Here is a 16,714-nt window from a genome sequence, read left to right as displayed (position 1 = left end):
AAGTTGTTTACTGCAACCAAGTGATTCGAAGGAGATCTAGATTTCTTTGAAAGTTTCTATCGTATCGCTGTCACGTTATAGAGACTACATTCGTTCGCTTATTTATACTGGTTATATAATCTTACCAGAAATACATCTGCTTTCGTGCCTATAAAAACCTTCCATTATGATCTGACGAGTTTTTCCACGTGTGTGTGTGTGTGTGTGTGTGTGTGTGTGCATAGAAACATTGAAGATTAGATTATCGGAAGAATGTCGATGATTATTCGAAAATAATTGATATTTTTTGTTATAAGAAAAGAGATGTAAGATTCATAATTAAACAATTAAAAAAAATTTTTTTGGAGTAAAATGTAAAATATTATATATAATATAATTCAATTTATTATATTGCTGTTTCGTATTTTCATGTTTTTGCCAAATAGTTACTAACGCGTTTTAATAAAAAAGACATAAAAATTGTAATTATTATTTAATAAAAAAGAATAAAATCTTTTTGTTGAAAAAAGAATTTATTCTCAGATAATTAATTGTACTATATAGTTGTAGTAGATAGTTATATTAGATAAGAAACATGCGCAATATTACAAAGGAGGTCTTATCCTTGCTAATGATATTCTATGTACACATGAGCACATATCGAACATCAAGGTCGACATAAAAATACTTTGTTGCTACCAGTTATGCAAGCATCATGCAGTAAAATGCATTATTAGTCTCTCTTAAAAAAGAATGATTTTTACAAAAAGAAAATTTAATTATTTTCATCCAAGAATTTTAATTCAAAAATTAGTAATTTTGAAGATTTATTATTCTTATTATTATATTAAATTTTATTATAATATTTTTTGAAAAATCAATAATTTTCAAGAATTATTCTTGAGAACAAATCGATCTCAAATTACTCAAAAAATAATATTAACGATTATTAATAATTAATTTAATATTTCCAAGACACTATATATCTTATAGAGCATCACTCAAATGATCAAGCCAATCGAGCGCTTCGAAAAGAAAGAATGAAGCCTAGTTTCTAAGTCTAAGTGCAGAATACACAAAGAGGAGAAGATCGAATTGCGCAGATTTAATTAACGATAAATCATTAAGAACGCTGCCAATTTCTAATCGAGAATTAGAGATCTTACCATCGACATTTTCGCATTGCGACTCTAATGAAACGCTATATGACTCCGCTGTAATGATCAGGATTTTAACCTCGAGCCATTCACGATAATACCTCGTACATGACTAGGTAACTTTACATTCGATTCTTGAACGTACGCGACGTTTAATTCGTTCATGTTTAATTTTCTGTACCCTATTATATATGATTGTGCGCGAGATTGCAGACTTGTAACTGTTAGGGATTCTACGTGAGAAGAATTAGAAGTTTTTAAAAAATTATTTGACTGAAGAAATGCGCTAAATAAGCTAAATAAGCTAAATTTTCATTATAAAGAAGCTAAATTTATTTATTAAATATTTTTAAAAAGTAAATTTACTTACTTAGCTACTTCTTTATTTTTGAAAATACATTTGTATAATGACAATAGCAATAGTAATAATAATGCTTGAAATAATAAATAACAGAAATTAATAATTAATACATATTACACATATATACTAATATCTAAGAATATATTTTGATATCTAACAATAAAAGTAATAAATTTTATGAGATCGAAAAGGTTGAAATCTAACAAAAGATTGAAATCTATCTTAATTTATATAAATTCGTAGCTGCAACTTTTATGCAAAAGAAATGGTTTCGCTTATATTCTGTATAATGTATATAACATTTCATTCTAAGCGTTTAATTCATGCTTGCAACAAATCACCTGGATACACCTGGGAAGACTTACATTTAACAACGCAATAAAATGTCGCGATGTCGCGTGTCGCAGACTTTTTATGAGAAAACCGCAGCAGTCCTCAAGAGCTATTTTTTACTTTCGGTCAACCTCTTCTTGCAACCCGACATTTTATCTGCGTTAAACAAGACGCGTCATGCATAAACCGGCAGTAATATGCATTAAATTATTGGGGTCAGCTGTCTGACTCTAATGCTTTACATGGCCACGCCGCTCTATTCTACCGAGATAAACAACGGAGAAAGTAGGCAAGAGAGATTTTGCGTAGATAAGGGAGCTTTTTGCAGACGACGCTAATAATTCTTCCGCTCTATAGCGCAAGCGGTCAGATTAGTTAGGAAAAATTACTCCGCAAAAATTAATGCAATTTTATATTTCAACTTTTACGAAGCAACATCTTACGTCAAGTCGAAATATAACAGAGTATTATATTATGTGGAAATATTACTTGCCAGTTTTGGCGAAATGAAAATAATTGGTAAAATTTTTATTATATAATCATTATTTCAAACTTTTATAATTGAGAGCAAAGAAAAACATGATCACTGAAAAAATGAATAATTAATACAGTTATTAACTAAAGCGTCATAACACATATAACGTCAAGAAAATCTCTTCTCTTTTTCATTGAGAATGAGCTTCCCATTGATGTTCTCACAATAACACTGCAAAAACGAAAGTAGAAAAGCAACAACGCGGAATAACCTGTGATAACCCACCCCGACAGTAGAACTCGACAGCCATAAACTGGATGACCAGAAGATAATAACTGTTCTTACGTACCACGGCGTTGTAATTGCACCCGTGACATAATCACTGGCATTAATGCGACGAAAACATTATCGATGAAATAAAAATAATATTGCGTGCCTGTGAGTTGCACGACGTATCGCACGCGCATGTATATCTATTCGAGATAGATGGATAGCCAGGGTTATGAACCATCCGCTCGCTTGTGCATTCTCCGTAATTAGCCTCGGGAGCGTTTCAATTATCGCGCCGCTCGGTGATCAGGAATAATTAAGCTCGTCCAGCTTCAGAACTCGCCGCGTATATATAACGAAGAATCGCGAAACAGGCATTGCATCCGCATGTGATTTATACAGCTATTTGATTCTGCGCTTTATTCAAATTGATAAATATTTTCAATAACTTTTAATAAATATATTAATAAATCTATTAATAAATATTAATTAATATTAATAAATATTAATAAATATTAATAAATATTAATAAATATTAATTAATATTAATTAATATTAATATTAATAAATAGAAATTGATCTTTATATTTTACATTTTTTTTTAAATGGATTATATCAATTTTTAAAATTGATTAGATTACTTTTGAATCCATCTTAAATGGAGATTAGATTCATCTCCATTCAGCTCCATCTTGAATGGAGATTAGATTCATTTTTGACTTTGCTACTCTTTATTTGCGAATTGTTCATCAAATGACTTTAAACGCGTGTCCAATTCGTCTATGTACTGTAGCTACCGTGGACAATAAAATACTGGATTGATGAATTACATAAATTATCTGGAAGGCATTTACTTTTATGCTTCTCTGGAATGCCAATGAGATATAAAGGTCTCTAACATGAGTGACTCGTGAAAATGTTTCATCATCGGTTCAAAATCCGACAGGTGCGCGTCTCGAGACTATGACAAGCGATTGCATCAGATACTTCATTATAAAATAACAAGGTTAACTACCGTAAACATGAAATTAAATATTAAGATATAATAAATAATTATTATATCGATTATATCGTAAACATAAGAACACATTTTAATACTAAAAACTACATCTTGAAAATTGATTTGTTATTTATTCAAAATTTATCCTCAATTTGTTTATGGCATCGTCGACGACAAATTTCAAGCTTTCCACGATATTTTGGCGATTAGTTTTATCTAAGAAAAATATATATTGTAAAATAACAGCTCTTCTTTTGGCATAAATAGACAAAAGATAAAAGGCAGTTGTGTGTTTGTGTTTACTTTTTTAATCTTCCTAAAACTTTTGGTTCGTAACAGCTGTTTCTGGTTGGTCAAGCGGATTGCCAAGAACTTGCTGAACATTTCATGTCAAAACCGGGAAAGTGGAGCGCTCATCTCTCTTTGAAGGCGGTACCAGCAACGAGAGTGGAATCGTAAAACGTTCTTTTCCCCTTAAAACTACGAAGAACCTTCGCAGCAGCACAGCTCGTTGTGAAAGCTTCGATACAGCATTACTTGCGGGCGAAAGGCGAATTTTCCATTATTTCGATAGCAGAGATGGCATGAAAGGATCGTCGGCAAAAGTAGAAAGTCGGATTAATTCGATAAATTCGCAGATATATGTCGCTGTTTTTGCTATGAACTCTCTATACAGCTTTAACTCGATAATAAATTAAAAAGAAACTACGATTTATTTCATTTGCTATTACAAAGCATGTAAAAACAAGAAAAAGAAGCTTCAAAAAGCTATGTATGTCGTAGAAAACGATACGATGCATTGATGTATGATAATGACACGATAATAACGAGCTACAAGATAGTAACATGTTTGAAAGAAACGTAAAATTGAAATATGGTACTGTCATATTTTGATGGTTTTCGGGTAACCATAAAATAGCAAAAAGGAACTGCTTCGCGTTTATTAAGACTCCATAGGCTCGCCGACTCTATGAATAAATTCCTCGAGCACATCGAGGGCGTTCGTAACGAAGGGCCCGGAGAGATTTATACGTGACCCTCCTATGTGTGCCTTGTCCATCTGCGTCGAATATAGGATTATGATGTTTCCGAGTAATAACCCCACAGCGACATGTGTGTTTTCGACCGGCGCTCTTTCGTCTTTATGGCATTTCGAGGCGACAGTGATACACATGTGCATATTACATGTCCGATGAAGTTTTGACGAGACCATTTTATAAATATTTACAGAGAAAAAGAGAGAAAGATATTTTGCAATTGCGCGAAATTTATTTCGCGATATATGTTCGCTGACCCGTCTCGAAAACAGTTTCGCTAATCTATTTTTAAGTCATGTTCGCGTAATAACTACGTTTTATATATTTAGTCCAATCGCAAAATCGTACACTGAAAATACGACTGACGCGATTCCTCGCCGTCGTCGAGAATTATTACGGATTACCTAACGATGACAAACGACGCCGGATTACCAGCGATATCCGACTCTGATTTCTTTCGCTAGATTTAACCATTTTATTATCGAATGGAGAGTCCAATAAGTTTTTGGAATACTTTGAAAAATAGCTGACCTTCCGCTACGGTCATCGTGCGGGTCATACGGTAGGGCATTTTAAATCGGAGTCAAATATTACTTATGGTTGATATATGTAAGATTTGCATATGTTTATAGAGAGAGAATATATATAAATATTCATATGTTAGAGAATTATATTACATTCAAAATAAAAATCAGAAATATATAAACGTGAATTTGATGAAACAAGTAAGACCAAAAATATCGTTTTACGCGGTTTGTGCACGGAACAAATTTAATTCACAGAATTCAAACTTAGTATATGACTCTGAAATTATTTTAATTTAAACCTCTTGTTAATTAAATTTTTCATTTAATTTTCCCAAATGTAATTTTCCCGAAAATTTATCATTATTCTTTGATAAGAGAAACTACGACTTAATTTTTAATAATTTTAAAAATTTTAATTGCGTTAAGACAAAGAACGAATCAAAAGTTCCAAGTTCCCAGAAATGAACACATGTCGAAAAAAAGAACGACGAGATTCCTCGAGACGTCCATATCTCACTCAGTCGTAGGACAAAAACCGCGCACGACCATGCGTGACAAATGATGAACACACGGGTATACTAAGTTTGTTCTGCCATGGTGGAGAGAAAAGACTTTAAGCGATCGAAATAAAGAAAACAGTCACGCGCGGCGTCTATCTTACGTTTGAGTGACGTTGAATGATCGTGAACGATATTGAATGATGCCGTATAATGATTTGCAAGTGTCGGCCAATTCAGGAGCTTATAGATTAATTGTCTTTGGCAATTCAGTATAATCTTTATCGCGCTTAAGTAACGATGTAATAGGCAAACTGCGCCATTTTATCGTCCCATTTATCAAATCTAATAATAGCCTGCCATGCGTTTCACAATTCATTTTGCAGTAATATCTCGTAGAAAGAAAAATTAATTTTTCATTCTATGGACTATAAATAGAAGCGATAGATGTCTTTATTAAATTTAGTTTGAAATTTTACGAGACATTCTAAATTTTTTATCTCTCTCTGCACAGTTTTTGCATTAATTTGTTTGAATTTTCTAAAGAGAGAACATGTTAAAATAGCTGTAACGTTTAATTATAACGTAGACGTGAACACATTTTCATTCTCGATAGAATTATTCTTCATTCGAAACTTTCTATGTACTTATGCTATTTGTAACATTCTGACAGCGCAGAACGTATTCTGCATGCGAGAAAGTTACACGCGGCTGACGTTGCCGAGAATCGCGCGTGCGGAAACGCTGACTTTGGCTAAAAACCCCGGGCAAACATTCCTCTGTTGTACACAAAGTTGTAATGTAATCTCTCCATCCTCCCGCAGCGATCAGCTGGCTTTCGCGGTAGCCCAGGCGCGATCATGGACGCACGTGTACCTCAATTCGCGGACATCCCGGGCAATCCAGCGCGAAATTTTCTCCGCAAGGAAACCGGTTGGCACGAGAGATAGAGCCGCGGCCGTCCGTCATGCCGCATTTTACCACGTGCAACATAATCTCTCGTTGTGTGGTGTGTCAAGTACAGCAAGATCGCGTTATCAACCTCGCAATCGGGATGCATCGTGAGGATGCATCTCTTCTCCTTCTCTTCATCAGCCCAAGGCGGGGTATCCAAGTTCATTGTCAATAGCCAGCGCCTGGGTTTCCTTGTTGCACGGATTGCATCTCGAAATTCGTGGTTCGTGGAAAAGATCAAGATGGACTGAGCATTGCGTGATAAAGTACCATGTTTCGCCAAGAACCAACTTCCATCTTGTATTCCATTATCATTGGATGAATTGTAGATTCGATTATACGCAGTGAGATAATGCAATCTGTTTCCAATATAATTTTAAAAAAATTAATCGAAATTTAATTTTTTTTATTTTAAAATTGATTTTCTTGGAAAAGTATATTTTAGATCACCCTTGCATTAAATCTTTTTAATAATAAAACTTAATTAATTAATACAGATGCAATCGCTGATTGATATTCTCACAAATTAAATAAGATGCAAGACAGCTAATTAAATTTTATAAAATATAAAAGTTCGTGATAATTATATACGTGATAATATATATGATAAATTGAATTCATCGTATTCGAGACAATCAGAGTAGAATAATTTAATGCAAATTTTATTCTCGTCATCGAGGTCGGCAAAATAACATCGGTCTCCTGTCGAGCGACCAAAATTTCGTGTCATGAAATTCACCGTGAAACTCAATACCTGAGTCCGCGAGAGTCGAACAACGAAGGGCCTTAAATGGAAATTTATTGGCGCGTGATCGCACGGGTCTAACGCACGTCAGCCTGCGTGAACTCACGCACGTTCAGGCACCCAATGAATAACGAATATCGTTTCTCGAATGTGCGTTCTGTTCCATTTCCATGCCGGATTTACCGGCCGAAGGGATTACCAATCACGCGGCCATGCCCATTCCTTCCTTAATCTTCATCCCACGACCTTCGTTTTCTCATTCCCCCCGTTCGCTCGTCGTAATTCCGATGTCATCGGAGATTCGACCACGGTGGAATTGCGATATGGCGGATGGAAACTATCGGTAAAATTATGCGACCAGCGCCATAACTATACAATCCGTTTTAAAAGAAAAAAAAATATTTTTTATGCGACAACTCTTATTAAACACTAAAACTAAATATTGTTACGAATTTAATAAAATTTTATAAGTGCCAAGTAAATTAAACATTTTGATCAAATTATCAAAAATTGAAATCAATAATTCATCAATAATTGAAATTATTAGATATTTCAAAATATTGATTTCTTCCCAAATGTAAAATTGCATACTGTAATTTTTAATGAAAATAATCGTGACAATCTGATGATAATATTGCTACAAGGAATACGTATATTATATTATCCTTCTCTTGTGTGGATATATTTATTTATTCTTCCATCATATACATTTCTCCGTTCTGTGCGATATCTTTATTCTCAATCTCTTCCTCTTCTTTTCTTCTATTGTTCTTTTTTTATTGTACCGATAACGTCACATCCGGAATGCCAATGGTTGTACAGTGACTTGGTGAATTATCGCCGTGCTCAAAGGTGAAGTTACAGTCGAGAATGCATTGTCGGCATCGAACTCCCCGCTAAAACACAACACAACAATATAAAAACAAAGGGATCGCGCGCCAACGTGGCCCACGCGATCATAGGTAATAATATATCAGAAATAATATTTCCAGTTTTAACTAACGGCTTTATCGCCTCTGAAGTGCGTAACTTGTTATATATGTAACAAGTTTTCTCCGGTAGATCAAACGCCGGATAAAAATCTAGTCAACGATTAATTAAATAGCTTCCACGACGCGGAATTGATATTTTATCTACTGGCAATAAGAGATAAATTATTAATTAATTAATTGTCGATGCTCGATTCCCTTCTCGATCCTCCGTGGGCTTCCTCTTGTCACGGCTCCCTCGCCATCAATCGCGCGTTATTGCGGAGCGGGCGGCGCCACACCTCGTGAAGCTTCACAGGACACGAGTACGCCATCAGATATAAAATCGCCACGCTCCGCGTGGCACGGATCCCGGATTCTTTTCCGCCCTCCTCGCCGCACGCTCCCGCAATTTGTTAAGCCATGAATGCTCGCGATGCAATCACGCCGCGCTCACCTTGAAATTTATTTCGCCTCGCGTACGCAGCGATTACAGGAAATAATAACTTGAGGTGACGATCTTCATTTTCCCGCATAACGACGATTAATTTTCATTCTCGATAAAATTATGAAGATTTTAAGATTTGAGATTATATTATATATGAGATATATAAAATATATATATATCTCTCCTTTTAGTAGTATAGATAAGGTATATTAGCAAATATAAAGCGAATGTGCGTTTCGCTATCTTTTCCTTTTGCAGCTTTTTCCTCGTCCTCACATCCTTCTTCATATCAATTCATTCAAATAAATGTTTTACTGATTTGAGATGATACGTGAAAGAGATTTCTAGATGTCATACAAATTTGTCACTATTTTTTGTATCTGTTAGAACAGCAACAATAATTTTAATAAGCTTCTGGCAAATTTAGATTCCATTGTCAAATATTAATTATTGCATTGGATAAATATGAATTTCAATATTACAGTTAGAATCTTTGTGAGAAACTTTATAATAAATATAATTATGCCTCAACATAAATAGACACCGCATAAAAAGACTCTGTCTAAATTAACAATTTAGATATAAATTCTACCTCTATCGCTTAAATTGATGATTAAATGACAAAACATACGCGATATTACAGAATTTGCTAATCATTTATCTATCTCAATTAATCTTTCATAGCCAGAAAATTGTTGCTGTAGTTGCGAGATTATTTTTTTAAGTGGTTACATGCGTCACTTCCGTGCGATCGCGGAGATGCTCTCAAGGAAGCAAGCTCGAGCGAAGACACGTTTACATGCCAGCGGCGATACAAGGCGCTTGCTGTGCACGAATCGCCATAAGAGCGGAGATCTTGTCGTTGCGAACGTTAGCCTCGTTTCTGAATCGCATGTTCGCTTTTTTTTTAAATGCCGCTTCCTCGCCAACGCAAACTAGCCACCTTGGTGAATCGTTTGTCAGGGCGATCAGTCGCGACAGTCGAACAAGGATGATCAGATGGCGATCGCTTAGACCAATGTGAATTATTATTGAGAGTGAGAATAAAGCACGTGTCTTATATTTGCCCTGCATACACTATTCAATCATAGATGATAAGCGATTTTTATATCAATATATTTATACTCTCTCTTGTGTGAAATGATGATTTAATAGTTCTTATTTTTTACGAAAATCTATTATATTGATATTAACGATATGTGTTTGTCTTTAATAAAATTTAAAAGAGATAAAATAGTTACATATGTGTATTTTAGTCAGACAGACGATAAATGTGCAGAGTTATCCGCTACTCCAATAATAGCTCGCATAAATATATTTCCTATATATCACATACTCCTAAAAAACTATGAAGATAAAATTGTCGGAGAAATAGAAGGCGCAGGAGGCTGATTCTCGTAAGGGAGGGAGATAGAGAGAACGCCGCGTTCTCCTCTTTGTATCTTCGCGGTTAATGCAAATCAAAGTGTTCCGACTCGTTTGCAAGCGCAAACGCGACAAAGCCAGCTCTGTTCGAACTCGCGCGTTCGCCTCTCGTCGCTCGAACCTTTTCGTTTTCTTTCGAACGATCTCGCGCTGGTCTACATGATATCGCGATAGAGAAAGCGCACTTGAAAGCCACTTGAATCGCTTACCAGAGCTTTGAACCCGTATAAGCTCCTCACTTTCAGCATGAGTTCCATATTTGATCAGAGAAAGAAGATCTCTAAATAGATTCCAGGTTGAGGTTCTGGTTATGCTAAAATAAAACTGCGGAACTCGGACCTTGGATCTTTTTTTATAACGGCGAATAAAGTCTCATCATAAAAGAAGGTTAATGAAAATGTTATTTTTAAAAAAATTTAATTAACATAATTATAACATCAAGTAGGATTAAAGTTTTTTTATGAAGAAATCTTTTTAGGAATTTAAAATTCTATTTTCCACCTTTAGTTTTGTTCATTTAGTGAAACAAGTTATACTTCTTAATTAGAACATGATAACTCAACTGGGAACAGCTTAAGTGCGCTCAGCGGGATATCTTCGAGAGTTGCGTCTTGGTAGATCAATACATTTACCGTAATTGATATAAAAAAATCACTGCTTTCGAATCAAAACATAAAAATCTATGAAAATTTATTACTATAAAAGATTAAAAATATTGTTTAACGTTATTAAATACGTTATTAATAACGTATAAAATATTGTTTAACGTTATTTAATAATGTATTTTATAATAATTATAAGTGAATAACGTTATCTTTAACGTTAAAGTTTTAAAATTTATTATACTTTTTTATTAATATTTTTTTATTAATATATTATTATTAATATATGTATATATTAGCTTTTTATTAAGACATATTTCTATTCAATTCATTTTCTCTCCTGTTATTTTTTTCTTATTACGAAAGTATTATTTTTAAATATAAAAAAGTTTAAATTTTTATAATAACATATATAATTATGTATGAGAGACAAATATATCCAATAATATAATTATTAAAATATAATATTGCTCATAATCTATTATCAAACTGTAATAAAGCATTCCAGATTTAATGAAACAAAAACCGCTTAAAGTTAGAACTGTATCTGATGATTCGTTTTGAATTTATTAAAACGGGCTGGATCGTCGTACGCATTTATCACAAATTGTGCTAGACCGCACATTTTATATGCGTATTGCGTCCATTGAACATATGCAACGCTGAAATTACACGTTACATGATATATCGCGCGATTCACCGAATCTATTATGAAATATAGTTATTATCCACCCGCGGCAAGGTGGATTATTCATGATGTGGTCCTAAATCAGCTCGCTCATTAAACGAATTCCACGTATCGCAAGGGAAAACTTATCTTGATTGCAGAATTTATTTAAAACATATATATTTAAAAAATATAGCTTATATTTACACATAAAAAACTATATATGTATATTTTTAAGTTGCTTAAAAATAAAAGATGATAATTGACTGTGCAAATAAATATTTACGATGAAGTAAATATCTTGAGTTTTGAAAGTTGTAAGAGCGACATGCATGTCAGAAAGATCGCATATAATTTCGCCAATTTGTGCAGAGATTAAAGATCAATTAGTAGCGCAATGATCAAAAGCGGTGCTTTATCTAGTGATGTCAAAGGTCTCAACGTACTAATGAATCTGGCAATTAAGATACACTAATCATAATAAGTATATAATCTTTGTTCTCAAGGAACGATATTTGAACAGTGTAACGCATATTACATTCGTGTCGTTATTTTTTTCTTAATTTATGATGAGAAATATGCTCTGCAAAAGCATCGTTTTAATGTATCCTTGTTGCTATTAATCGTCTTACATCTGCTACATTTATTTCGTTTAGATTCCTCCGTGATCTCTGAGAAGTGTACAATAGTTTTCAGTCATGATAATTAATGCGAGGCTTATTATTTTTCGAATATAACGTACTTGCCAAATATGATATTCTACATTCGAGAAACCGATGCAAAAATAATTACGTGGAAAATTTATGCAAAACTATAAAATTCATGATAGAAAAAGAGTATTAAATCTATTCTTCGAATTTTGACAAATCCTGATAATTGAGTTATTTTTTTCTCTCTTTCTCTCTCCTCCTTACATTAATTTTTTTTAAATAGATTAATATGTTAAATTAAAATAAATTCATGCAAGTCGCAAATAAATTCATGGGAAATTTATATTTATCTCCAAGTTTATATTATACGTATATAGGAGTTTCAATTGTGTCGTATAAATCAACTTTTACGACAACAAAATGCATGTAACAATATATAGCTATGGTATCATTACACGAGAAACCAAGCAAGAAGTAATTTCGACAAACGCAGTGTCCATAGATCAAACTTGGCAAGGACTCGGAGCAAAATACAATGGGCAACAGTGTGTTTTATCGTTCGATAAAAAGGATGAACACGTGGCGACTTACGTTTACGATGATGATGAGTGAGGAAAGCGTCGCGTCGTATAATGATCAATAAGGAAGACTGTTGTTCTTCGAGTTTGTATAACATAATAATTTACGACGTGTAAAACTGAAATCTCGCGACATCGTAAAACTGATAATTACGAAATAATTGCCCGATAATTTTGCTTCGGCCGTCAACGCGTTTCACTCTCGGACGCTCGAAGAGAAAAAGAGAAAGAGAGAGAATTGATAAAAAAGAGTGCGCCGTGTGTGTATGCAATAAAATCAATACATCGACAACGGAATGCAAATTTCAACCAAGGATCTCGCCCCCTTCGAACGACGCGTTTTTCTCGTGTCTCAATTACGTGGCTCGCTTTATTGCTGCACTGCATTGCACGTGCGATGATTAAACCCGTTAAATATCCGCAGTCAGGAAAACGCTCGTGTGCGTGAGCATTTATATGCATTTGTGAGCTCTCGCAAATTATAACGAAGTATATGCTCATACACGCTTGGTTTTGTATGAATTAAAATTGTTTTCTCTTTCATTTTTTATTAACTTTTCTCTTTCTCTTTAAAATGTGACTTCCTTTTAAATACAATGCAAACCATTGTGAAAACTTTTTTTACAATATGTATTTTATGCTCTATTATCTCGGTTAAAATATTTCGATTCCAAGGAAATTTATTTCCTTATGTGAAATTTTTTTAGTTACCTGTACGTATGTAAAATTATCTTATGTGTGTGTGCGCGCGATCACTCGTTCGTGCTTCACGGAGCGCAATTCGTCGGCATCGTAACTCGTATTCAAATCTGCGTTTTTCCTCTGCGGGGCTTTGATCGATCGTGGGTGAAAAGACGGAGGTATCCACTTCTCTCTCGAGGAAGGGCCCGCGCATCGCGTGTCCGTAATCGGAGGCTGCGCTTTGCGGAGGATGCGGTATGCCTCGGGCGCTTATTTGCGCATAACTTTGCGAACTGCCTCTCCCGACGAAGTGCCGTGCACCGGCTTAAGTACTGTTAACAGGTTGACCGTCGTACCGGAGTCATAGAGGCGAGCGTTTCGCCGGCAGCATATCCGAGGATAAACGCGATCCTAATGAATGGCTGTTCTGTTTTCTCAATTTATGCGCCGACCGTCCGTTCGAGAGCCCTCTTCTATCCGAGACCGCAGAAAAGCCACACATGAGAATAATTATAATTGCCGCGAAACGCGCGTGCAAAATGAAAGGGAGAGAGAGAGAAAGAGAGAAGGGGGAGGATCTTCGGAGTAGTGATTAAGCGGAGCTGATCCTCGGTTTGTTATGTGATTAATCGTATGGGCTCGCATCGCTGGGCCCGCAATATTGCGAACGTCCGCCGCATTCTGACGTTTCGTCGTAAGTAAACTTCTTGCATCGATTTAAAGATATTTATGTTTATGATATACTTTTGATGAATTTACATTCTCTTGTATAAATTGTATAACTTGTATTTACTTCCTTTAAGTTCCTATCATCTATTAAAATACGGATCAGTAGAGACGGATCATGTAAAGTTTCTATAAACATCGTTCATTGCACTAATAATAAATACCCAAGACTGATATTAATGTATTAACATAAGATTCAAAATATATTTCTTCTTTCTCAGTTTAATTTCTAATATAATCTCAAGTAAACTAGAATATAAATAGATTATTTAAAATTAAGCGGATAAATATTAAAAATAATTCATTTATATACGGCCTATTTGAAGCAAAAAAATCGATATTTCTATATAAATCAAATTGTAAATTTTACAAATTAAATACATATAATTTATTTTATTCATTTAATGACCAATTCTATCATCGATTCTATGAATCAATTGTATTGGAATATAATAATGTCATATAATAGTATACAATAATATTGGAATTGACAATTAATTAATAACTTATCAGTAATACTTATGTATATTACTTGTAACATTTTGTTTTATTACTCTTATATAACATTAATATGACAGTGTTTATCAAGACGCAAGTGTAGATTCCCTTTTATACGGAATGGAATATTAATAAATAACGACAGACTAATAAAAATATCATAAATATTCAGATATAATATATAAACATGCATTACATTTATAAGTCATTTAAGCAACCATGTATTTATTGATGAACGCATGTTTAACATAAGCATCTCTCAATCTTAATAATTTTGCTCGTAAATATTTCATCACATTATAATGACCCTTGCTGTAGCCATGAGATATATATCTGCGACCTCGTTTCAAACATCGGGCATTTTTCCCCCCTTCGAGTGCCACTGTCGAACAGGCTACTCATTTATAATGCCGTGCCTTAACGAGATTAATCGTTCGAGAGATTCTCGCGACTAATTGATCGATCTCGATGAAAAAACTCGATCGCAAGAAACGCGAAATGGCGCCAGTCGTTTTTTTCCCCTATCTAAAACACGATCATTATAATAATTAGGTCCTCTCCTTGCCATGTTTTAGAGCGATTTTGAACCGCAGTGCCACGTGTTCCGCACCAAGCAATTGCGCAAGCCCAGACCATGTCATTTGTGCCACCAGGCGGTGATCAAGCAAGCCTCCTGCTGCAGAGGTAAGTCGATAACATCATTCCCTTCAGGGTACCGAGTAACAGCTGGCTCTCGTCGGTAGTACTCTGGAATCAATCGTAGATACGGAAGCTCCGCTTGGCGGGAAAGTGCGGGTTAGAACGACGTCGCTGCGGGGGTCGAAACTCGATATTTTTCTTCTTACTATCAACATTATTGCTGCTATTAAGTCGTTGCCGGGTGCTCTAGATTATATCGAACGATTATTACGATTAATGTAAAAACGCGCTTTCGATCGCACGCGCATTGGCACATGCAAAGATTAAATCGGACTGATTTCTTACGTTCGCATCGAATGGGTAATTAGCATGTATATTAATATGACAGCGTAAATCAAAGACGTGATTATAATGCTTAATACAACGGTGATTTTATCGATTCGTAACGCGATTGATACGAATAAAATTCTAGGGCTCTATCTATTATTATCGTTCGATTAAAATTTGCTTATAAATCTCACGGAAGGAATCAGATATTAGAATTAATGCGTCTGATTGAAATTGTATTATGCATTCGAATTTTTTTTTGTTTCAGTGTGCAAGTACATTTGCCATAAGACATGCGAGGACAAGGTACGTGATCATAAATTTATTGTCATTCTTTTTAATAGTTGCTCTTGATTTTCCTTCGACGAGCGTGATAGATTCGTGCGAACGTTCCGCAAATGCAAACGCTGCGATTAAACTGTCGTGAATATGTCACTTCTTCTAATCATGACATTCGTAATCAAGACTCTCCTTCTCGGAAAGTTTATGACAGACCGGAGCAAAGATGCGCACACACTTCCATGAAGAGCCTCTCTTCCATGCAGCCGCGCTCTTCCGCGTACTTCCTGATACTTAAACAAACCCTTCGAGCCTTCGAGAAACGCTAAGCCAAGGCTCAACCTGATATATCGGCTTTGTTCCTTTACAAAGATAAGGAAAATTTCAGGAAATTTTAAGAAAATAGATAATTAAAAAAAATTTAAGAAATTAAAAAAAATTTAGAAAAGTGACACTCAAATTTGTGGGAATTACTCACGTATTGTAATCTCTGTTTTATGCAGTGATTCAACAAAAATGTAACATAACTTTAGAATTGCATTCTTGTAATATAGCTCGATATCTTACAATTTTTTAAAAATATAGTATAATATTAAAAATACTCTAAGATATTCACGAAACTTGTTCAAGATGCAAGATTCATGATGCACGTTAATAAGAATTCCATAAGAATCAGGAAACTAAATATCTCTCTTAACGTCACATAATTTCGCAGTCGTTGCACCTACTTCTCGAAGTAATAATCGTTCTTCTCACGGCCTAGGGGTCGATAGCGCGATAGCAAAATAACACGGATTAATAAGTAGCTTCCACCCGTATGCGCAGTAAATCTCCATGCCTCAATCCAAAAAGCACGTCGATATCTTAACTGATGAGATTCTCGGTTCTCCA

General features: G+C 34.6%; 1 protein-coding gene across 5 annotated transcripts in view; it reads left to right on the top strand.

Moving 5' to 3' along the window:
* The window catches only part of LOC105255590 (tensin-1), a 162,931-nt gene that overhangs the window by 41,607 nt on the left and 104,610 nt on the right, over positions 1-16,714 (top strand). For all 5 annotated transcript variants that reach the window (XM_011264956.3, XM_011264960.3, XM_011264959.3 and 2 more), the window contains exons 2-3: positions 15,154-15,262; positions 15,813-15,850. In XM_011264956.3, coding sequence (XP_011263258.1) covers positions 15,154-15,262; positions 15,813-15,850 — 147 coding nt within the window. The remainder of the gene's footprint in view (positions 1-15,153; positions 15,263-15,812; positions 15,851-16,714) is intronic.

Source organism: Camponotus floridanus, unplaced genomic scaffold (assembly GCF_003227725.1).
Source record: "Camponotus floridanus strain SB8 unplaced genomic scaffold, Cflo_v7.5 scaffold11, whole genome shotgun sequence".
Taxonomy (NCBI): Eukaryota; Metazoa; Arthropoda; class Insecta; order Hymenoptera; family Formicidae; genus Camponotus; species Camponotus floridanus.
Note: the sequence above shows the minus strand (reverse complement) of the source record. Positions and strands in the feature narration are given on the sequence as shown.